The 23,880-nt window shown below is 61.9% G+C and overlaps 1 protein-coding gene across 4 annotated transcripts; it reads right to left on the minus strand.

Annotated features, from left to right (window-relative positions):
- Window positions 1-635: 635 nt before the first annotated feature.
- On the minus strand, window positions 636-13,798 carry VASP (vasodilator stimulated phosphoprotein). 4 transcript variants are annotated; one of them, XM_073321619.1, is made up of 13 exons: window positions 13,668-13,798; window positions 7,182-7,353; window positions 6,167-6,335; window positions 5,862-5,925; window positions 5,289-5,320; window positions 4,619-4,854; window positions 4,208-4,335; window positions 3,804-3,864; window positions 3,506-3,554; window positions 3,137-3,182; window positions 2,122-2,197; window positions 1,508-1,565; window positions 636-1,239 (listed from the first exon to the last, which is right to left on the minus strand). In XM_073321619.1, the coding sequence occupies exons 1-13, from the start codon at window positions 13,700-13,702 to the stop codon at window positions 1,202-1,204; spliced, it is 1,164 nt and encodes a 387-aa protein (XP_073177720.1). In that variant the 5' UTR covers window positions 13,703-13,798; the 3' UTR covers window positions 636-1,201. The 4 variants fall into 4 exon arrangements, with proteins under 4 accessions (XP_073177720.1, XP_073177718.1, XP_073177719.1 ...); XM_073321617.1 differs by having other exon boundaries at window positions 3,506-3,557; window positions 13,668-13,796; XM_073321618.1 differs by having other exon boundaries at window positions 3,506-3,557; window positions 4,208-4,332; window positions 13,668-13,795.
- Window positions 13,799-23,880: the final 10,082 nt, after the last annotated feature.

Consider the following 23,880-nt stretch of genomic DNA (forward strand, 5'->3'; position numbering starts at 1 on the left):
TGGGGGGCCCGGGCCCAGGCCCAGCCCTGGCTGATGAGGCGCTCGTTGGGGGATAATTGGGGTGGCGCTCAGGCAACGACGCTGGACTCCAGCAGCCCCTCTGTCCCCCCTCGGCACAGGCTGGGTGGGAGGGTTTGATGCAGCCACCCCACACCCCCCCCCAAAGGCACAAACTATCTTTGAGTAGAGCCTAGTGGCCCTGCTGTGACCCCTGAACCCCCTTCCCACACCCCACTCTAACCCCCAGCCCCCACTCCCCTCCCCAAGCCAGGGATAGAACCCAGGCGTCCTGCCCCACAATGAGACAGAGGGAGGAGTGTAACTTACAAAAAGGAAAGGTTTATTCCAGAACTGGGTACCAAGGGTCCGTGCCCGGTGCCAGGCGGGGGGGCCCGGTGCCAGGCGGCACGGCGCAGGGGAGGGGAAAAGCATCTCTCCCTGGTACTGGGCACAAATGCCCCAGAAATCAGTAAAAAACCAACAACCCAAAAAAATAAAGTGAACATTAACAGCCGCATAGAAAAGAGCGGAGAGTCTGCCCCTCCCCAGCCAGGGGTAAAGGATCAACCCCACCTCAGGACAGTTCCTGTCACTGCCCAGCTGGGGGCCCCCACCCCCAAGATAAAAAAACTCCCCCTCCCCCCCCCCGTGTAAAAAAATATAAAATAAGCTGAACCCAGCAGAGCTGGGGGCCAGGAAGCAGTGAGTGGGCACAGGGCGGGACTGGGGGGGGGATCCCCGGCCCTCCAATTCCTGGCAGGGCAGGGGTGTTTCAGGGAATCTCTCCATCATGCCAGGCCCCCAGGGGGAGGCAGCTCTGCGCTGCTCCTGGGGGGCAGGAACGACGCCGACTCCTCCCAGAGACCCCCCAAGCCCTGCTGTCTGGGGGGGAGGGGCCCTTTGGTAGGCAGCAGCCTGCAGGGGGTGCTATTGCTCTGCTCCTGCCCCAGGGGTAAGGCACAGCCTGGGAGCTCCGGGGCAGCCCCAGAGGGATGGTGGGGGGGGAATCTCCAGGAATTTGGACCACCCCCTGGAATTGCACAGTGGGGCTGGCGCCCCGGTAACCATCGGCCGGAGGAGGGGGTGCATGGGGGAGGGGCTTCAAGTGTGAGGGGGCGGGGCGCGTGTCAAAGACGATAAACCCGTGGGTGGCACAGGAGCCTCGGCAGCCCTGGGACCGCCGGCCGGGTGGGATGGGGGGCTAGGGCGAGCCCCGCTTCCTCAGTTCCAGGACGAATGCTGCAGAGAGAGAAGGGGGGGGTGGTAAGTGTCCAGGAGCCAGATGGGGGGGAGAGGGGAAGACATGCCAGGCCAGGCGGCCCCACGGCCACCAGGAAGCAGCCAGGGGGCTCCAAGCTGAAGCAGCCCTTGCTCAGGAGCTGGGGCATCTGCAGGGGACTGGGGCCGCGCACAGAGAACACCCCCCTCCCCCTGGATCCCTCATGCCACGGGCCCCCCGCACCAAGCAGGCAGGAACCGAGCCCAGCGACCCCTACAGGTGGCTCACCCTCGATGATCTCCTCCTTCAGCTTCTGCAGCTCCCGGCGCAGCTCCTCCAGCAGCTCCTGGGTGAGGGCGCAGCGTTAGGGGGCGCGGCCCACCCTGCACCCCCTCGTGTACAACCCTTCCCCCATCACCACCCCTGCGTGCAGCCCTGCCCCTCTCCCCTGGCACCCCCTCACATGCAGCCCCACCCCCAGAACCTCCCCAGCACCCCCTCCTACGCACAGCCCTGCCCCCTCCTCTGGCACCCCTCCCCCCTGGAACACCCCCCCCCCCGCACCATCCCCTGTGCACAGCCACTCCTGCCCCCTGGCACCCTCTCTTCCCCCCAGTGTCCCCCCATGCCTCCCCACATACAGTCTTGCAACAGCCCCCAGCATGCCTCCCCCCCAACACCGGGCACTTGCACAGCCCCCCCCCACTGCCCCCCCATGCAAACTCCACCTCCAGCACCACCACCCCTACACCCCTCCCCCAGCAACAGCCCAATCCAGACCCCCACCTCCATGCTCAGGGTCATGGGGTCCTGCTCCAGTCACCGAGCAGAGTCCCAGGGTTAGGAACGAACCCCATGTCACCCCAGGGCTGGGTTTCCTGGCTCCTCCCCCACCCTGGTACCTGTTTGATCCGCTCCAGGCCGGACTCATCTGTGCTGGCCGGGGGCTCTGTGCTGCTGGGGGCAGCTGATTTCATCCTGGGCGGGAGGGGGGGGGGGAGGAGGGAGAACGGAGCAGGGGTTAGGGGTGAGAAGCTCCACGAGGCTCTATGTCCCTCTTTGGCAGGGATCCCACCCCTGTCTGAGAGCCTTGCCACTGAGGGGGCTCCACAGCTTGGGGTGACACACAGACAGCGTTAGGTTCCAGAGTTAACAGGCAGCCCACTTACGGGAGGGGCATCAGGATTCCTGGGCTCTTTCCCCACCTGTGCTACTGTGCTCTTTGGCAAGTCCCTCCCAAGCCTGGTGCCTCAGTTTCCCCACGTGCAATTGGGGTGGGGGGATATTCACGGTAGGCCTGAGGTATCACGCCGTGGCCAAGGGCGCAGCAGGGCGAGGAGATATTCAGAAGGATCAGGGGAGGCCAAGCCAGGCGGTGTGGCTCTGTTTGCTGCCCAGCGGGTACGGTTCCAGGGAGCCGCAGCCCTACCCAGCCCTGCGCCTTGGGCTCTGCATCGCCCCTGCCCCCAGCAGCGCATGCGCCGCCCCCCAGCCAGCCCCATGCCCAGCTCTGGGCCCTGGCACCACTGCCCAGCCGGAAAGCCCCTGGCCATGGTGTCCCCATCCACCCCCCCCCCCCACACACACACACACTTCCCTCCAGGGGCCCACCTGCTCCACCAGCCCCTGTGTCCAGGATACCCACCTCCTCCTCCCTTGGAGCAAGGCCTAGTGCCCCCCCACTGCTCAGTCTGCCCCATATCTGCCCCATGGCTTCGGTCCCCCAACCCACGCCCGGGCACTACCCCGAGAGGCTGGTGCTACTCCGGGCGGGACTGGGGGATTCTCTGCTCTCCTGGGTCTCACTATGCCTGGGGGGAAGAGAGAGGCAGACAGACCCCCGGCCCAGCCCGGCCCCTCCTGGCTCCAGCCGCCTGGACCCCCACCCTCCCCATGGCCCAGCCGGGCAGCACCCACCTGGGCAGGGTGGAGCTGTTCTTCTCCCAGGGCCTCCGCACCAAGTCTGCCAAGAGAGGGGAGAAATGGGTGCCTGGCGCTTTCACTGGGGAGGTCCATGGGAAGAGGAATTTGGAGGGGGGGGCCCCTCAGACACACAGCCCCCCCACCCCAGCAGAGAGTCCAAGGTGTGAACCACCCCCATCCGTGGGCCTCCCCCCCCCGCAGCCAGTGCCAGGCAGCACAATGCCCAGGTGAAGGGCTGCCTGTCCCCTGCTCCCCTGCCCCCCCTTCAGTCCGCTCCCAGCATGCCCTGCTCCACCTGTCCTCCCCCTGGGCATGCTGGGAGACAGGGGTCTCTGGGGCTGGCGGGGGCCCCCCCACACTCACCGCTCTGCAGGCTCGAGGTCCTAGTACCTGAGGGTTCGGCGGTGTCTTGCTGCTGGGGGCAGAACGAAGGGGGGGGGGGGTGTCAGTGGGTCTTGTGGCCCTGGGCAAGCTCCCCTTTCTCCCCCCAAGGAGCCCCAGGGGAATCTCCTTCCCCCCCAAGAAGTGGGGCCAGCTCCCTCCTGCACTGCTGGGCAGATCCAGGACTCAGCACAGACCCCGCCAAGCCTGGCCAGGCCCCAGCCCACCTGCCCCCTCCCCAGGAACAGGCTGCCGGACGGAGAGGGGGCAGGACACTCACGCTGGAAATGTCCTCATCTTTCTTCGGCCCAGGCTTCTCGCCCGGCAGCGTGGCTTTCCGCCTGCGGGGGGCGACAGGGAGAGTGGGGTTAGCGCCCACCCAGGCCTGCCCCGCCCCGAGAGCCGCCACCCCCGCCCCCGGCCAGGAGGCACAGATCCCTCTCGGGCAAGCCCCCGACCCTCTGGCAGGGCCGAGTCAGCACTGGGGACACGTCTGGGATCTCCCCCCATGCCCCAGCCCCACACCCACAGGGCAGCACCTCCTACCCCCCGGCACAGAGCCCCCAGCCTCCCAGAGCACAGCCCCGTCCCCCACCACCACCATCCCAGCCCCACAACACAGATCCCCCCCCCCGCCCCCCCCAACATGGAGACCCAGCACACACACACCCTGCCGCCCCTCACCGTCTGGCCAGCATGGCGCTCATCTCCTCCATCAGGCCCCCGCCCCCCCCGCCGCGGCTGGCCTCGTTCTTTGGGGCCGTCCCGGGGCTGGGGCTGCCCCCCGCCGGCCCAGCGCCATCCTCCTGCTGCTGGGGGACAGGGAGCAGAGTCATTACCAGGCCCAGCACCGCAATCCCTCCCCCACTAACCCACAGACACACACACACACTCCCCGGTTCTAGCCCTGCTCGATGCCTTGGGCCCCCCTTCCGCAGGGACCCCCGCCCCGCAACAGGCCAACCCGCCTCCAGCGCCAGACCCAGCCTGGGCTGGGGCCGCCCGACCCCTACCTTCTTCCAACCCCCCCTCCTCCCCCCAACTCCGCCCCCACCCCACTCCCCCCCCGCCCCAATCCTGCTCCTCCCCACCCACCTTGGCGATTTTCCTGAGTTTTGCGCTTGCGATGGCAGCTGCCAGGCCGGAGGCCCCCCCGCCTCCCGCCCCCGGGCCCTGTGCAGCAGGCAGAGGAGGGGCGGGAGGTGGCCCCCCAGTCGCAGGGGGTGGCCCCCCAGCAGTGGCGGGCAGGCCGGGTGGTGGAGGCGGCCCTGGCGGGGGTGGCGGCCCTGGGGGCGGCGGGGGGCCTCCCCCCGAAGGGGTCACTGGAGCTCCTGCCACACAAGACCAAGGGGGGTTAGAGGGAGCTGGAGCACCGGGAGGGGGGGGCGGGGGGGGAGGAGAAGAGGTCTAAGCAGATGCCACTGGGACCCTCTTAGCCAGGCAAGACCACCCTGGGGACTGGGGGCCCCACGCGACCCCCCCCTCCCCCAGCACCCAGAACTAATCCCACTACGTGAATTGTTGAAATCCCTGAGGCACCCCCCTCCCGCCAACACCACCACTTGCAGCAACCCTGCTGGGCTGAGGCAGAGGTGGGGAGACACCCCCCACGCTCCCACGGGCGCAGTCCTGTGGGGCTAGAGATATGGCTGGGGGGGGGGGAAGGGGGCTGATCGTGTGCGACAGACCAATCCCGACTCCCAGTGCCGGAGCTGGGCCACCTGCCCCCCGACTCCCCACCGCCTGCCCCCCCTGCATTACCCACCTGCACTGGCCACCCGGCGCTCCTGCTCCTGCCTGGGAGACAAAGAGGGGTGAGAACTGGAAGGGGGGGGGGACACAAATACCCAGGGACCCCCCCCCAGGGCATCTCCCCCCTCCCCCCAGTCACTCACGTGCGTGGCGAGGCCTGGGGGGACCCCGGGTCCAGGATCCCTGACACCACGAACCCACACATGCTGGGCAGCTGCTCGCCCCGCCAGCCGCAAGCCGATTAGGGGCTGAGCCGGCAGCGTCCGCTCCAGCCGCTCGGGGGCTTAGCCGGGGGTGGAGGGGGGAGGGGGGAGAGGTCACTTCAGTAATCACCTGGGGCACAGGCGTCAGCGACTGGGCAGCCCTCACCGAGGGGCCCAGGATGGGATGGGGGAAGGTGCCTTGTACCCCCGACCACCACCCCGGGGCCACCCTGACTCCCCTTTGCCCCCCAAGCCTGAGAGACCCTTCCTGCTAACGGCCCCTGCAACTGCCCACCCCACCAAGCCCACCAGAGGTCTGGGAAGGGGTGGGGGACCTGGTGGGAGGGCGCAGGTGGGTGGGGGGCAAGAGAGAGACACCATACCTTTTCTGTTGCTCCATCTCATCTGGGGAGGGGCCGTTCTGGGGTGGCCCAGACGGAGCCAAGCCTGCACCGGGACACACAATGGGGGTGGGGGTCAGCAACAGGTTCCACCCCGCAGCTTCCCCCACAGAGATCCGAGCGCTGGCTCCCCACCCCCGGCCACAGCTCCAACAGGGCGACCCGCCCTCCAGCCCCCCAAACCCTGGCACTGCGGTGGGACCAAGCCCCCACATCTCCAGCCTGAGCCCCCACCCAAGCTGTGTCCAACCCCCTGGGCGATGGGGGCAGGGCCGGGCACCGCTCACCCGCCTCCAGCTGGTCCAGGGCGAGCAGCATCCCACTGGCAAACTGGTTGGCGTCCTCCTTGGTGCTGAAGTTGAGACCCCAGACCTGGCGGGCATCACGCCACTGGTGGAAGTTGGGTGTGGCCTGGTTGTACTTCATCCCCTTCATTACTGCACAGTTAATGACCACCTGGGGGGGGGGGGGGTAGAGAGCCGGGTCAGCAGGGGGCCCATGGGATCCCAGCCCCCCCAAGGACCATACCAAGGCCACGGGGGGGGGGGGGGGTGTCGGGGGGGAGGTGAGACACAAACAAGAGCAGCTGCCACCCAGGGACTGGCCTGGGTATGGGGATGTCCCTGTTCAGAGGGCAGGAGGGGCTGGGGCCAGGACCCCCCCGGGTTCTTCCAACCCCAGCTCTGGAGGGGGGGTATGGGGGGGCAGGACCCCTGGCTTCTCACCTGAGTTTGGGGGGGGCGGGGGAGAGCATCAAGGGTAGGATGATTTGGCCTGCCCCTGCCCAGACCACCAGCCCTGGCACCGGCTCTGCCAAGCACAGCACGAGGGGCTGGCAGTGCCCTCCGGCACCAGAGGGAAGCCTACAATTCCCATAGCAGGGGGTTGCAGAAGGTCCCCCGTCCCCCCGCCCAGCTCCTGGGCCACCCAGTCCTCAGCTCTGCAGGGGGGCTCCCAGGATGAGCCCCAAACCACAGGTCAGGGCCCAGCACACATTTCCTGAGGGGGAGGCAGCCTAGGGGACAGGACAAGCTGCAAACTCTGGGGACAGGGCACTTGGGGAGAACCGGGGCAGGACGACTGGAACACTGGCCAGGAGAGCCAGCCCCACAATGCCCAGCTTTGCCTCACCCAAGGGGGATCCAGTCCCCATCCCCCCCAGCCAGGACTCCCACAAGGGCAGATCACAGGGGGTGCAGGGCCCTGGGGCCACCTTTTCCGACAGCCCCTCTCCTGGGGCGCAGCCTGAGCCCCTGATGCCTGGCTGGTCCCAGGGCCCCCCTCCCCGCCCAGCCCCCACACCTGCTGGTCCGACTGCATCTTACGGCCCACCACGCGGAAGGTGTTGGTGCCCGGGTTGTGGTAGATCTGCACCCAGCTGACAACCTGGGGGCCGCTCCCCGCCGTCACCCACTTCTTGTTGGCATCGTCGTACAGCATCACCGTGGCACGGGTGGCGCAGACAACCGTCTCGCTGCGGAAGGAGAAGGGGGTGAATGTGGAGGGAGGAGCTCCTGCAGGCCCCTCCCCACGCCAAAGTGAACCAGCTGAGCCCCCCGCAAGCCCAGCCGGCAGCTCACCCTTTAGCACCAGGGGAACCCCCAGTGCACTCCAGGCCCAGACACTCAGGGGGGCACCGCACCCCAGGGGACAGGGATCAGCCCACTGTACAGGGGAAACTGAGGCACAGGGAGGGGAATGGAATGGCAGAGTCAGGCACAGAACCCAGGAGTCCTGACTCCCATCCCCCCCCCCACATTAACCCCTAGACCCCCCCCCAGAACCCCAGCATCCCGGCTCTGCCCCCCCAGCTCAGAGTTGGTGGGATCAGTCACAAAATCCCAGGAACCTTCACAGCCCCCAAACCCCAAAGTGTGTGGGTGGGAGCCAGCTGGGGGACCCCTCTCTGGGGAGGCTGGAAAATAGCCCCCTGATGTAGTTCAGCCCCCCCCCTCCCCCCAAGTAGGGCTTCAGGTCCCACTCCCAGCCCAGGGGATGTTTGGTTTGGGTGTCCCTGTGCTGCTGGGTCCTGGGGACGGGAGGTGCTGAAGGCAGCACAGGTGCCAGTGGTGGGATCCCAAGGGGGAGAAGCGCCCCCCCCAGGTGACACCCCTTCCCCCCCACACACACACACTGCCTGGGGGGGTAGAGAGAAGCAGGCCCAGGTCCCTCCTGACTGAGGGCAGGGAGCAGAGAGACCATCCCTGGGGTTGCAACCTCAAAGCTCCTGGCCCCGAAGCCAGGCTGCCCAATGAGGAGGGAACGTCCCTCCCCTGGGCACAGAAGCCCCCCCCCCAAGATTGCTGCCCTGCCCCCGGCCCACAGCAGCGCCCAGGGGAACTAGCAGCACCTCCACCTTCAGCCATTCTCCCAGCCCCACAGCCCCAGCCCCGCCGGGGACCGAGCGAGGGTGTCCGCCCAGGACGTGCATCCTGGGGCCGTGGGCCTCCCCCACTATACACAGAGCGTGCCCCCTCCTCCCCCGAGCCCCCTGCCATCGCTGGTATCACTCCAGCAGGCCGCAAGAGCCTCACATAGGCCCCCAGCCCCATGGGGCACTGGCTGACCCTCCAGGAGACACCAGCCGCTAGGGCGGGGGCTGGGGGTTTCCTCTGCAGGAAGATTATGCCAGGCACAGGCCACCGCACAGGAACCGAGTCACGCGAGGCCGGCCGCCCTGCACATGGGCCCTGCTGGCAGGGGGGGCACCAACAGCCAGGGAAGGGGCCGCAGGGAGCAGCTGAGGGGGAGCATCCAGCATCCTGCCTGTGGCCTGCCCAGCCAGCTCCAGCCTGCCCCACCTACCCCGGCTCATCTATGGCCCCGTCTCTGCCAGGGCTCGGCAGGCAGGGGGCTGCGGGTCAGGAGTGAGGTGCGCTGGCAGAGTGGGGGGGCAGGGCTAGGCTGGCAGGGGACTGCAGGTCAGGATTGAGGGGCACCAGCAGAGTCGGGGGCAGGGCAGGGATTGCAGGGGGCTGCAGGTCGGGATTGAGGGGTGCCGGCAGAGTGGGAGGGCAGGGCAGGGATTGCACGAGGCTGCAGGTCGGGATTGAGGGGCACCGGCAGAGTGGGGGGCAGGGCAGGGATTGCACGAGGCTGCAGGTCGGGATTGAGGGGCACCAGCAGAGTGGGGGGCAGGGCAGGGATTGCAGGAGGCTGCAGGTCGGGATTGAGGGGCGCTGGCAGCGTGGGGGGCAGGGCAGGGATTGCACGAGGCTGCAGGTCGGGATTGAGGGGCGCCGTCAGAGTGGGGGGCAGGGCAGGGATTGCAGGAGGCTGCAGGTCGGGATTGAGGGGCGCTGGCAGCGTGGGGGGGGGTGACACCAATTCACACCCTGAGTCGCTGCTACTGGAGGCCCCTGAACACCCCCGCTGCCCCCAGGAGCTGGGGCACCTCCCCCCACCCATGGTCTCTGAGCCTGACAGGGGCACCTGGGATCTTGGCATGTCTCCCACAGGAAGGCCAAGGGGAAGCTCAGCCGCCCTGAGGGCCCAGATCTGCCCCCACCCTTCCCACAACGAGCGCCAGGGTGCCCGACAGCTGGGGGGGGGGGGGCAGACACATGTCGCCAGCTCCCAGCCCCTCCCCAGCACCCGCGGGCCAAGCGGAAGCAGCTGCCGCTCCTACAATCCAAACAGGGCGCGGCAGCCCCAGGCCTGGCCCAGCTGCTGCGGGGGAGGGGAGGCCAGGCAAGCCCAGGCTGCTGACTCCTCCCTGTGCCCCAGGCCCTCCCTGCCCGGCCCGTGACACCCCAACACTGGGAGCCTGGCAGCTCCCCAGCCAGCAGCACCCTGAGAGCTGCTGGGTCCCCAGGGGCTCCCTGAGACCCGCCCCCCCCCCCCCGCACCCGGCACTGCCCATCACGGAGCGCTTCGCAGGCTGTCTGCCGGGTGGCAATTGACCAACAGGCCCTGACCACGAGCCACTTCCGCCAGTCACCGCTCTTTCCCAATGTCCTGCGGGCATGGGAGGGGGAGGGGTTGGCAGCCAGGACTCCTGGGCTCTATCCCCACTGGCTGCGTGACCTTGGGCTAGTCCCTGCCCCTCTGTGCCTCAGTTTCCCCCATGCCAAGAGGAGAACGCCACCCCAGCCGCTGGTGGGGGGGGGTGTGGACACAAGGTCCATCTGCAGCAGGATCCTATGGGGTGTCCAGCTGCCCTGGGAGTGGTGGCAGTGGCTACCAGGCAGTGGGTCCCAGCCAGCTGCAGCACCCGACCAGCCGGCCCAGGGACTGAGGCAGCGCTGGCTGTGGGCCAGGGACCCGGCTCAGACAATTCCCGCCCCCCCCTTCGTGCTTCCCTGCCTGCCTGACTCCCCAACCACCACCACCAGGCTTCCCTGCCTAACCTCCTACAGGCTCCTCCCAGCCCCCCCCCCCCCCCAGGACACCAGGGGGTGGGGCACCAGCCCCGGAGGCAGCACCTGGGGGGGGCCAGACTCCGGAGCAGGAAGAGGTGGGGGAGCGGCTATCTGTGACCATATAAGGGCAGGTTTGAAGGCCAGAGCCTGTTTGTCTCAGATGGGGTGGGGGGGAGGAGGAGGGGGGGGATGGGAAACAGGCACAGCCCCCCACCCCCATCACCCTGTTTGTGGGGGGTCAGGAACCCACCCACCCCTAAAACAAATGAGAGGAAGGGCTGAGATCCTGCAGCCCCCAACCCATCCCCTGGCCCCCCCACAGGCAACTGGTCACTGGTGGGGTGGGGGGCTGGGATCAGGCCTGGCCTGACCTTCAAGGAGGCACCAAAGCTGGAGGGAGAGGCAGCTGCCTCTGGGGAGGAGCGTGCTAGTGTGCAGAAGTCAGGCCCAGGGCAACCTTCCCTGCTCCTGGGCTCCCACCCTGCAGCCCCTGCTAGCCCAGCCCTGTGGGGTGGGGTCGGCCGGAGGCCCCATCTCTGCATCTGTGTGGGTTTGGGGTGAAGGCAGGCCTGGGTCTTTGGCTTCGACCACCCCCAGAGTCCAGAGGTTTCGGCTTTGGTCAAGCTGGGGCCTGAGTTCAGGAGCCGCCCCCCACCCCCATGGGACTGTCCCTGTTCCCCAGCCCCCACCCACTTCCTGGGTGAGACCCTGAGTCACTTCCTGCTCGCTGTGGTACAGTGCCTGGGGGAGGGGGGTTTCTCCCCAGGCTGGCCATGGGGGTCAGGGGACAGAGGGGACCCACTTGGACAGACCCCAGAGCTGCATCAGGCTGCTCTGGTGTAACAGACCCTCCCCACCCCCACCCACAGTGCCTGCTCTGAGGGCACCATGGGGAGAGCCCCCATCTGGGGTCCCGCTAACCCCGCAGTAGGGCTGGGTGTGTCCGCAGGCACCAGGGGTGGGGTGGGGGAAGGGAGACCCTCATTCACCCTTCGAATACCCCACGAGACCCTCCTGGCAGCATCTCCTGCCCCAGGCCAGACAGCAGCCAAGGGGGTCCCCCCCCCACAGTCTGTTGCCCAGGGACCCCAGCGCCTGGTCCAAGCAGCAGCCAGATACCTGTGGCCCAGGTGGGAGCAGACAGCCTGGCCAGGCCCCCCCCCCGGAACCAGCACTGGCCACTGCAGCTGCTCCCAGCACCAATGCGACCCCCCCACCCCATGCTCCCAGCAGCCTCTGCTCCCAGCACACGGAGACAGGAGTGCCCAGGATCCCAGAATGCACCGGGTGGAGGTCGGGCCCTGGCGTTCATGAGCAGGGCCCCAGTGCACTGGGGCAGGGAAGTGCCAGGGCTCGGCCCATCTGGGGGGCACAGCCCCAGGCCCTCCCAAGATCACCCCTCCTTTTGCTCTAGCTCAGGGGTCAGCAGCCCAGGCTGCCTCCAGGCCCCTCACCCATAGGCCAGCCCCAGGCCAGGGGCCTGTGGAGAGCCCCCCACCGGGACACCCCCACACACACACAAACGGGAAGGGAAAGCCAGGATGTGCTTGTGGCCATTTCCTGCTTTTTAGCAATATGCAGACGCTGCGGCTCCGGCACCCTCCAAGCCAGACGGGCCCCACGGTCGGCCCCATGGCCCCTGCACCGCCCCAGGCCAAACCACAGGACAGAGCTGAAGCACCAGACCTGGGAAGATACCAGTCTGCTCTCCCCCTGCTGCCCCTCACTCCCGACTCGCAGCCCCCTGCCAGCCCAGCCCTGGGCTCCCCCCCACTCTGCCAGCACCCCTCACTCCTGACGCTCCCAGCCCTGGGCTCCCCACACCGAGCTCTGCCAGTGCCCCAACCCGCAGCCCCCCCACCGTTTGTCCCGCAGTTCCAAATCGCTCTACGCCGACTTGGGGACTCTGCCCTTTGATCTCATGGGGGTCAGGACCCTCAATCTCGTCAGCTGCTGGAGCCCAGGCCTGGGGGTCAAAGGGCAGCTCAGGAACGGGTCCACCCCCTCCCGCCCAACAGAGCAGGAATTTCAAGCACCAGGAGCATTTCTCCCCCCCTCCACCCATGCTGGGTCCCCCCCCCAGTGGCTTGGGAATGTTCAGCACTAACAGCTGAGCCCAGCCCCCAGGTGCAGGAGTGAGGGTCACCCTCCAGGCAGCCCCAACCCCCCCCTTGGCACAGACAGCTGGGGGCATGCTTAGCTGCGGAGCACGGGAATGGGGGGGGGGCTTTCCTGGGACGACCCCCCCCCTCATAAGCACAGTTGTGAGCACTGGGGGGGGCCTGTTTCCAAAGGGAGGGAGGGGGCTGCCCTGCACAGGGGTTGCAGGATCCTCATCTCTCCTCCCCCTCAGCCGTAGCCAGGGTAGGGTAAGTTCCAGCAGCTGGAGACGCAGCTGTGGCCCCCTCCACACACACACACCCCCCGTCCCAACCACCTGCGGGGGGGCTGCATCCATAGCCAGCTTCACGGGGACAATGAGGTACAGGGCTAGACTCCAAGTGCAGGCAGGGGAGTGGGGTCTAGTGTGTGGCGGGGGTGCTGGGAGCCAGGACTCCTGGGAGCAGGGTCTGGAGGTTGTGGGGGAAGATGGGAGCCAGGACTCCTGGGTTCTGTCCCTGGTTCTGGGAGGGGAGTGGGGTCTAGTGGTTGGAACGCAGGGGGGGCTGAGAGCCAGGACTCCTGGGTTCTATCCCCAGCTCTGCCAGTCGTTACCCATGACATCACAGCCCTGAGCAGGTGATGTCATTCACTCCCGCCACAGCGGGCTGTGACATCAGAGACAAGCCAGCCCCTGCCCCACAGGATCCAGCTCAAACCTCTCTAGGTCTCCTGGGGGGGAGGGACACAGGGAACCAGGCAGAGGCTGCCCCAGGAGCGATCCGGGGAGGGGGGCCCGCAGCTGCCCGCCCCCCAGACACGCTGGCAGCACAACACCCACCCCACCCCGTCCCGGACGCCTGGGTTCTATGCTCCCCTTGGGCCAACCTCAGGGCTCTCAGCTACTGGGCGGGGGGGCCCGGGGATGGGCGCAGGGGGGCCAAGTCCCTGCCAGGAGCGCTGGGGGCTCGAGGCCCCACGGGAGGCGTCTCCCGCCCCCCACGGTGGGGGCAGGAGAGAGGCCGGGGGAAGGAGGCACCTGAGTGATTCCCAGGGGACCCCCCCCCCGCCGATCTGGCGGCTCCGGGCTCCGCTTCCGGCCAGGGCCGCGTCCCCCCCTCCGGGACCCCCAGCCCCCCCCTCCGGGACCCCCAGGCCGCGGACAAAGCGCCCCGGGCGCACGACCTGGCTCTCACCTCATGGTGCCGCTCGGAACCGGGCCGGGGGGCGGCGGAGCGGGCGGGGGGCGCGAGGGCCGGGCTCGGGGCGCTCACTCCCGGCCGCAGCGGAGGCGGGGGCCCATGGGCTGACTGCGGCTCCCGCCTACCTGGGCCCCTGGCTGCCCCGGCTCTGGGGGCGCATGGTCCCGATCCCGGTCCCGGCTGCTGCGGGCTCCAACCCCCTGCTGCGCTCCGGCGGCTCCACAATGCACCGCTCGGCTCGGCTCGGCCCGCCCCCAGCCGCCGCCCCTCTGCAAAGGGGAAGGGGGGGGGGAGCTGGCAGCCAGGACTCCTGGGTTCTCCGCCCTGCGGAGTGTGCGGGGGGCTGGCAGCCAGGACTCCTGCGTTTTCTGCCCGGCTGGGAGCTAGGACTCCTGGGTTCTCTGCCCAGATTAGTGCTGAGAGTGGGGGGCTGGGAGCCAGGATTCCTGGGTTCTCTGCCCACCTTAGCACTGGGATCCAGGACTCCTTGTTTCTCCTCCCGGCTTAGCGCTGAGAGCAGGGGTCTGGGAGCCAGGACTCCTGGGTTCTCCACCCAGCTGAGAGCGGGGTGGGGCTGAGAGCCAGGACTCCTCAGTTCTCTGTTCACCTTAGCGCTGAGAGCGGGGGACTGGGAGCCAGGACTCCTGGGTTCTCTGTCCTGCTGAGAGCCTGGGAGCCAGGTTTCCTGGGTTCTCTGCCTGGCTGGAGGCTAGGACCCCTGGGTTCTCTGCCCAGCTTAGTGCGGAGATTGGGGGGTTGGGAGCCAGGACTCTTGGGTTGTATTCCCAGCTATACCTATTTTTAACTCAACATAAGACTGTCCACACTGGGTCAGATCAATGGCCCTACTGGCCCGGCATCTTGTCTCTGAGAGTGGCCAGTGCCAGATTCTTTACAGGGAATTAATAGAACAGGGCAATTATTGAGTGATCCATCCCCTGTCCCAGCTTCTAGTAGTCAAAGGTTTAGGGACACCCAGAGCATGGGGTTGCGTCTCTGCCCATCTTGGCTAACAGCCATGGATAAACCTACCCTCCATAAACTTACCTAGTTCTTGTTTGAACCCAGTTATAGTTTTGGCTTTCGCAACATCCCCTGGCAGCAAGTTCCACAAGGTGACTGTGCGTTGTGTGGACAAGTACTCCCTTGTGTCCATTTTAAACCCGCTGCCTGTTAATTTCATCGGCTGACCCCTAGTTTGTGTGTTATGAGAAGGAGTAAACAACACTTCCTTCCTTACTTTCTCCACACCAGTCATGATTTTATAGACGTCTATGGTATTCCCCCTTAGTCCTCTGTCTTCCAAGCAGAAAAGTCCCAGTCTCCTTAATCTCTCCTCATACGGAAGCTGTTCCATCCCCTTCTCTGTGCCGTTTCCAATTCCAATACACCCATTTGGAGATGGAGTGACCAGAACTGCACACAATAGTACAGGAGTGGGCGCACATGGATTTCTCTAGAGGCAATAGGATATGTACTGTCTTATCTATCCCTTTCCCAACACTGTTCACTTTTTTGACTGCCGCAGCACCTCGAGCAGGTGGTTTCAGAGAACGATCCACAGTGACTCCAAGATCTCTCATTGCGACCCCGTCATCTTGTAGGTACAGTTGGGATGATGTTCTCCAATGTGCATTCCTTTGCATTTCTTAACACTGAATTTCGGCCGCCATTTTGTTGCCCAATCACCCAGCTTCGGGAGATCATTTCGCATGCTGCTTTGGACTCGTTACATCACAGCCCCGACCAGATGACACCATTTCCTTCCACTGCGTCACACTGTGAAATCAGAGGCCCATGCTGGGTTTGTCCCTGGGGAGCAGCTGTCAGGACCCCACAGTGTGTCCCTGGGATTTGAATCCAGCTCCACTGGGCAAGGGCTAAGGGGGCAACCCCGTGAGCAGGGAGCAGCACTGGCTTCTCACGAGGCAGCTGTGTGTATTGTGACAAAGTTCCTCCGACACCTTGGTGGGTCTTGTGCTTATTGGCGGATTTGCTCGCCTTGGAGCTTCACGGCAGCCCTCAGCTTGGCCGTTTTTCTGAACCCACAGTCTAGGTCGACGATTCCTGTGTCTGACCAGGAGTTGGGAGGTTTGGGGGGAACCCAGGCCCGCCCTTTACTCCGGGTTCCAGCCCAGGGCCCTGTGGAATGCAGCTGTCCCGAGTGCCTCCTGGAACAGCTGTGTGACAGCTACAACTCCCTGGGCTACTTCCCCATGGCCTCCTCCCAACACCTTCTGTATCCTCACCATAGGACCTTCCTCCTGGTGTCTGATAATGCTTGTACTCCTCAGTCCTCCAACCGTCCGCTTTCTCACTCTCAGCTCCTAGTGCCTCTTGCTCCCAGCTCCTCACACGCACAGCACAAAGTGAAGTGAGCTCCTTTTTAAAACCCAGGTGCCCTGATTAGCCTGCCTTAATTGATTCTAGCAGCTTCTTGATTGGCTGCAGGTGTTCTAATCAGCCTGTCTTAATTGTCTCCAGAAGGTTGCTGATTGTTCTGGAAACTTCCCTGTTGCCTTACCCAGGGAAAGGGACCTACTTAGCCTGGGGCTAATATATCTGGCTTCTATTACTTTCCTGTAGCCATCTGGCCAGACCCTGTCACAGTATGCATACACACGGGCGGGGGATGTGCACGCACACACACATGGAGTAGGGGGATGTGCACACACATACACAGAGTGGGGGCTCTAGATTTTATTCTAGAGGAGGTTCTAGATTTGATTATAAAGGTTCTAGAGGCTGTTCTAGATTTGGTTTTGACAAATAGGGAAGAACGGGTGGAGAATTTGAAAGTGGAAGGCAACTTGGGTGAAAGTGATCATGAAATGGTAGAGTTCGTGATTCTAAGGAATGGTAGCAGGGAGAACAGCACAATAAAGACAATGGATTTCCAGAAGGCAGACTTTAGCAAACGCAGGGAGTTGGTAGGTAAAATCCCATGGGAAGCAAGTCTAAGGGGAAAAACAATTGAAGACAGCTGGCAGTTTTTCAAAGGGACGTTATGAAGGTTACAAGATCAAACTATCCCACTTTGCGTAGGAAAATAGGAAGTATGATAAGAGACCACCCTGGCTTTACTAGGAGATCTTCAATGATCTGAAACTCAAAAAGAGTCCTACAAAAAGTGGAAACTCGGTCAAATTACAAAGGATGAATAAAAACAAAAACACAAGTCTGTAGGGACAACGTTAGAAAAGCCAAGGCACAAAACGAGATCAAACTAGCTAGAGACATAAAAGGAAACAAGAAAACACCCTACAAATACATCAGAAGCAAGAGGAAGGCCAAGGACAGAGTAGGCCCGTTACTCAATGAGGGGGGGAAGACAATAACAGAAAATGTGGAAACGGCAGAGGTGCTTAATGACTTCTTTGTTCCAGTTTTCACCAAGAAGGTTGGTGGCGATTGAACGTATAACATAGTGAATGCCAGTGAAAATGAGGTTGGATCAGAGTCTAAAATAGGGAAAGAACAAATCAAAAATTACTTAGACAAGTTAGGTTTCAGAGTAGCAGCCGTGTTAGTCTGTATTCGCAAAAAGAACAGGAGGACTTGTGGCACCTTAGAGACTAACAAATTTATTTGAGCATAAGCTTTCGTGAGCTACAGCTCACTTCATCGGATGCATCCGATGAAGTGAGCTGTAGCTCATGAAAGCTTATGCTCAAATAAATTTGTTAGTCTCTAAGATGCCACAAGTCCTCCTGTTCTTTTTTAGATAAGTTAGAGGTCTTCAAATCACCAGGGCCTGATGAAATGCATCCTAGAATACTCAAGGAGCTGACTGAGGAGATATCTGAGCCATGAGCGATTATCTTTGAAAAGTCATGGAAGACGGGAGACATTCCAGAAGACTGGAAAAGGGCAAATATAGGGCCCTTCTATAAAAAGGAAAATAAGGACAACCCGGGAAATTACAGACTGTCATGGAGTGTGGGGGAGTCCGGGCCCTGCACCCCTCTTCCTGGGTTTCACCGTGACTCTCAGCCAGCCAGTAAAACAGAAGGTTTATTGGATAATAGGAACACAGTCTAAAACAGAGCTTGTAGGTACAACCAGGACCCCTCAGTGAAATCCTTCTGGGGGGCAGGGAGCTTAGACCCCAGCCTTGGGGTTCCCTGCATTCCACCACCCAGCCCAAAACTGAAACCCTACCCCCCCCCTCCGCAGCAGGCTCTCTCCTGCAGCCTTTGTCCAGTTTCCTGGGCAGAGGTGTTACCTTCCCCTCCCCCTCCCGGCTCAGGTTACAGGCTCTCAGGTCTCCCATCCCCATCCGATGAAGTGAGCTGTAGCTCACGAAAGCTCATGCTCAAATAAATTGGTTAGTCTCGAAGGTGCCACAAGTCCTCCTGTTCTTTTTACGAATACAGACTAACCCGGCTGCTACTCTGAAACCTGTCATCCCCAGTAAAACTCCCCCGCCACATTCCCAGGTCAACACTCCCCGCTCCCTGCTGCGGCACACAGACCAGTCAGCTTAACTTCTGTACCCGGAAAGATAATAGAAGAAATAATCAAGCAATCAATTTGCAAACACCTAGAAGCTAATAAGGTGATAAATAACAGTCAGCACTAATTTGTCAAGAACACATTGTGTCAAACCAGCCTGATAGCTTTCTCTGACAGGGTAACAAGCCTTGTTGAAAGGAAGGAAGTGGTATATCTTGACTTTAGTGAGACTTTTGATACTGTCTCCCATGACTGTCTCATAAACAAACTAGGGAAATGCAACCTAGATGGAGCTACTCTAAGGTGGGTGCGTAAATGGTTGGAAAACCGGTCCCAGAGAGTAATTATGAGTGGTTCACAGTCATGCTGGAAGAGCATAATGAGTGAGGTCCAGTGGGGATCGGCTCTGGGTCTGGTTCTGTTCAATATCTTCATCAACAATTTAGATAATGGCATAGAAAGTACACTTATAAAGTTTGGGAGGGGTTGCAAGTGCTTTGGAGGATAGGATTAAAATTCAAAATGATCTAGACAAACTAGAGAAATGGTCTGAAGTAAATAGGATGAAATTCAATAAGGACAAATGCAAAGTACTCCACTTAGGAAGGAGCAATCAGTTGCACACATACAAACTGGGAAATGACTGCCCAGGAAGGAGTACTGCGGAAAGGCATCTGGGGTCACAGTGGATCACAAGCTAAATATGAGTCAACAGTGTAATGGTGTTGCAAAAAAAGCAAACATCATTCTGGGATGTATTCGCAGGAGTGTTGTAAGCAAGACAGGAGAAGTAATTCTTCCGCTCTGCTCTGCGCTGATTAGGCCTCAGCTGGAGTATTGTGTCCAGTTCTGGGCGCCACATTTCAGGAAAGATGTGGACAAATTGGAGAGAGTCCAGAGAAGAGCAACAAAAATGATTAAAGGTCTAGAAACCATGACCTAAGAGGGAAGATTGAAAAAATTAGGTTTGTTTAGTCTGGAGAAGAGAAGGCTGAGAGGGCATCTGATAACAGTTTTCAGGTACACAAAAGGCTGTTACAAGGAGGAGGGAGAAAAATTGTTCTTCTTAACCTCTGAGGCTGTGACAAGAAGCGATGGGCTTAAATTGCAGCAAGGGCGGCTTAGGTTGGACATTAGGAAAAACTTCCTAACTGTCAGGTTAGTTTAGCACTGGAATAAATTGCCTGGGGGGGTTGTGGAATCTCCATCATTGGGGATTTTAAGAGCAGGTTGGACAAACACCCGTCAGGGATGGTCTAGAATAGATAATATTTAGTCCTGCCTTGAGTCATGCAGGGGACTGGACTAGATGACCTCTCAAGGTCCTTTCTAGTTCTACGATTCTATTCTACACACACACACACTGTCCTGCGCCCCACAATGCCAGGGCTCCTGCTCTACTCCCCAAAGACTGCCTACCCCATCCCCTAAACCACCCCCTGCCCGACACCCCACAGCGCCCCCTCCCACATCTCCTACAGTGCCAGGGCTTCTGCCCTGCCCCCTGCCCTGCACCCCACAGCACCCCCTTCCCTGCGCCCCACAATCCCAGGCTTGTGCCCCACATCCTACAGTGCCTGCTGTCCACCCCCAACTCTGACTTTGCCTGGCTTGCACCCCCCCAGTTCTGACTGTGCCTGGCTTGTGCCCTTCCCAGCTTTGACTGTGCCCAGCCACTCCCCCCAGCTCTCACTGTTCCCTCCCTGTGCCCCCCCAGCTCTGACTGTGCCTGGCCTGTGCCCCCCCCAGCCCCAGTTGTGCCTCCCCAGCTCTGGCTGTGCCTGGCCAATCCCGCTCCAGCTCTCACCTCTGCCTGGATTTTGTCCCACCCAGCTCTGCGTGTGCCCAGCCTGTGCCCCCCCGCAGCTCCAGCTGTGCCCAGGCACCCCCCACCCCGCCCACCAGTTCTCAGGACCACCCAGCACTCCCAGGGGTCTCCAGAGCTAGCAGCTGCTGGACTCGGGGGGCACCAGGTTCCCCCCCCACTCCTCTCCCAGGCTGCCCCAGGGCCCTGCTCTGAGCCTCCCCTGGAGCTGAGCAAACCCCTCCCATTGCAGTGTTGGGGGCTCCCATCTCCCCCCACTACCACCTGGCTCAGACCCCTCCCACAGCAGGGGTCAGGTGGGGGCTTCCCCAAACCAGCCCGCCAGTCCCGCACCGTTCAGTTGGGCCAGCCTATGGGGTGCCATAGGCCAGGCTGGGCCTGGGGAGGGGGGTGTCGGCTCCCTCCAGGACGGGGCCCAGCACTAGGGCCTGAATCTGCAGCCCCTGCAGCCAGGCCAGGCAGCCCCACACACCTGGGGAAGAGCAGCGGGGGGACGGCAGGGACTAATGGGGTGCTGAGGTTAATGGAGGGCCGGAGCTCATGGGGATGTTGATTGGGGGGCCGAGAGTTGATGGGAGACTGGAGTTCAGGGGAATGTTGATTGGGGAGCAGGAGGTTGATGTGGGGACTGGGTTTCATTGGGACACTGATTGTGGGGCAGGGAGTTGATGGGAGCCAGGGTTCATGGGGACGTTGATTGTGGGCGAGGGGCCTGATGGGGGGCCGGGTTCAGGGGGATGTTGATTGGGTGGCAGGGGGCTAATGGGGAGCCGGGGTACATGGGGATGTTGATTGGGGGACAGGAAGTTGATGGGGAGCTGGGATTCAGGGGGACATTTATTGGGGGTCAGGGAGTTAATGGGGGCCAGGTTTTATGGGGCTGTTGATGGGGGCAGGGGGGTCAATGCGGGGCTGGGGTTCAGGAGAACATTGACTGGGAGGCCAGGAGTTGATAGGGGCTGGGGTTCATGTGGATGTTAATTGCGGGGCAGGGAGTTGATGGGACTGCCGGGGTTAAGGGGAATGTTTATTGGGGGGCAAGGAGTTGATGGCAGATGATGTTTCTGGTGACATTGATTGGGGGGTAGAGAGATGATGGGTGGCCGGGGTTCAGGGGAACGTGGATTGGGGGGCAGGGGGTGGTTGGGGTGGGGCCGGGGTTCATGTGGATGATAATTGGGTCCCAGAGTTAATGGGGACGAGTTCAGGGGGATGTTGATTGGGAGGGCAGGAAGTCGATGGGGGACCGGGGCCAAGTGAAAGTTTATTGGGGGGCAGGAGATTAATGGGAGCTGGGGTTCAGGGGGATGTTGATTGGGGGGAAGGAAGTTGATGCGGGGGGCCGGGGTTTATGGGAATATTTATTGGGGAGCAGAGGTTTGATGGGATTGGGGTTCAGGGTAACAATGATTAGGGGTTGGGAGTTGATGGGGCCCAGGGTTCATGGGGACATTGACTGGGGGGCCGGGAGTTCATTGGGGGCAGGGTTCAGGGGAACGTGGAATGTGGGGCAGGGAACAGTTCGGGGGGCGGGGTTCATGTGGATGATAATTGGGGGGCAGGGTGTTGATGGGGTGGGTTTCAGGAGAATGTTAATTGGGGGACGGGAGTTGATGGGGGGTCGGGGTTCAGGGGAATGTTGATTGGGGGGCTGGGAGTTGATGGGGCCCAGGGTTAATGGGGACATTGATGGGGGTGCATGGGGTTAATGGGGGCCAGGGTTCAGGGGATGGGGAGCTGAGTTCAGGGGAAAATTGATTGGGGGCAGGGAATTGATGGGGTTCTGGGGTTCAGGGGAATGTTGATTGGGGGGCCAGGAGTTCATGGGGGGGCTGGGGCTCAGGAGAACGTTATTTGGGGGCCAGGAGTTGATGGGGGCTGGGGTTCATGTGGACATTAATTGGGGGACATGGGCTTAACGGGGGTTGGGGTTCAGGGGAACATTGATTAGGGGGCAAGGGGTTGATTGTGGGCCGCGGTTCAAGGGGATGTTAATTGGGGGACAGGGGTTGATGGGGGCTGGGGTTTAGGGGAACGTTGATTGGGGATGTGACGATGTGACTCAGCAGGGAGGGGGAAGTGTTGACCTGGGAATGTGCCCTGGGGATGGGAGACCTGAGAGCCTGTCACCTGAGCCGGGAGGGGGAGGTGACACCTCTGCCAGGAATGTGGACGGAGGCTGCAGCAGGGAACCTGCTGGGTGGGTTTAGTTTCAGTTTGGGGCTGGGTGGAGGAACACAGGGAACCCCAGGGCTGGGGTCTAAGCTCCCTGCTCCCCCAGAAGGACTTGACTGAGGGGTCCTGGGTGTACCCACAAGCTCTGTTTTGGACTGTGTTCCTGTTGTCCAATAAACCTTCTGTTTTACTGGCTGGCTGAGAGTCTCAGTGAATCCCAGGAAGAGGGGTGCAGGGCCTGGACTCCCCCACACTCCAAGACAGGGGAGCAGGGAGCTGATGGCTGGTTGGAGTTCCTGGGGACATTGTTTGCGGGGTAGGGAGTTGATGGGGGCTGGGATTCATGTGGATGTTAATTAGGGGGTAGAGGGTTAATGGGGGTGGGGTTCAGGGGAATGTGGATTGGGGGCCATTGGGCAGTTTGGGGGGGCAGAGTTCATGTGGATGATAATTGGGGGGTAGGGTGTTGATGGGGTCTGGGTTTCAGGGGACTGTTAATTGGGGGTCAGGGAGTTGATGAGTGGGTGGGGTTCAGGGGAACATTGACTGGGGGAGCAGAGAACAATGTGTTCCAGAGGAGAGCCCAGAGAAGGGGTTGGGGACCTCAGAAACCACTAAGGTGGGTGAGGATTCCTGTGACTCTGTAACAGAGGGAAGCAGGGTGTTTCCCAGCATGGAAGGGGGCAAGACTAGCTCCTTTCTGGCAGAAGGCAACATGCCCTCGGGCCAGGGGCAGGAGAGGTGTTGTCAGTGGTTAAGGAAACTGTCCTAGTTGTTAGCTGGGAGATTATTGCAGCTGAACAAGAGATAGAGCCCTTCCTCGGGAGCACAGAGAAATGTGTCTCAGGAGGGGGCCCAGGGGCATAAACTGGGGAAGGAATAGTGGGTGTACAGGAATGTCTCCTCACTGGTCACTTGGGGCGGGATGCCCAGGACTCTAGGAGGATGGCTGGGTCAGCCTCTATGCACCCAGGCACTCAGCCTGTGACCCAGGTTTTGAGAGGGAATTGTGTAACCGGCCTCCTGGAGGGGAGCAGCTGACTTCTCGGGGATAGAGAAAGGGGTGGCGGAGGGTACCCCAATCCAGGTCCTAGTTTTTCAGGATGCTATTTCTGATAAGGTTTTGGAAGGTAACTGTGTCTCTTTACATCAAGATGCAGCTCCAACGCTTGTGACGGAAGAGGAGTTGAGACCAGGACGTTGCCAGGTGGTGGTTTGTGAGAACACAAATGACTCAACTGACAGAGAGGGGGGTGTTTCCCCCCAGGCTGGTGAGAGGCAGGGAGCAGTTATGGGAAAGCTGCCGGGAAAAGGTGAATCTGATCGAAGGGTAAACACCTAGCCCAGAGAGCACCGATCACAGCCCTCTAGGGGGCAGGGGAGGACTCAGTGCTGGGAGGGAGAACTACAGGATAACCCCAAAAGGGGAGCTGGATTTTCTACATATGTACAGTCCTGGGGTTGGGAGACTGCTCCCCAAAGGGCCAACCAATGTGCAGGATCCCCCTGGACCCTTATCTTGCCAGCCCCTGAGATATCAAAATGCCAGAAACATGATTAAATTAACAGCCCATACAAAGGGAAACACTGGAGGGAAAGAGAAGTGAGTATTCCCCCCTATTCGGCACTGGTGTGGCCACACCTGGAGTATTGCATCCAGTTTTGGTCCCCCCACTACAGAAGAGATGTGGACAAATTGGAGAGAGTCCAGCGGAGGGCAACAAAAATTATCAGGGGGCTGGGGCACATGACTTATGAGGAGAGGCAGAGGGAACTGGGGTTATTTAGTCTGCAGAAGAGAAGAGTGAGGGGGGATTTGATAGCAGCCTTCAACTATCTGAAGGGGGGTTCTAAAGAGGATGGAGCTCGGCTGTTCTCAGTGG

The sequence above is a fragment of the Lepidochelys kempii genome, chromosome 23 (genome assembly GCF_965140265.1).
Source record: "Lepidochelys kempii isolate rLepKem1 chromosome 23, rLepKem1.hap2, whole genome shotgun sequence".
NCBI classification, from domain to species: Eukaryota; Metazoa; Chordata; order Testudines; family Cheloniidae; genus Lepidochelys; species Lepidochelys kempii.

Coding starts and splice junctions, on each gene's coding strand:
- VASP (XM_073321617.1), bottom strand. CDS start 13,702: ATGCGCCCCCAGAGCCGGGGCAGCCAGGGGCCCAG. Junction 4,336..4,618: donor AACTCAGGAAAATCGCCAAG/GTGGGTGGGGAG, acceptor CCTGTCCCCCAG/CAGCAGGAGGATGGCGCTGG. Junction 3,183..3,505: donor GACCTCGAGCCTGCAGAGCG/GTGAGTGTGGGG, acceptor CTCTCTTGGCAG/ACTTGGTGCGGAGGCCCTGG.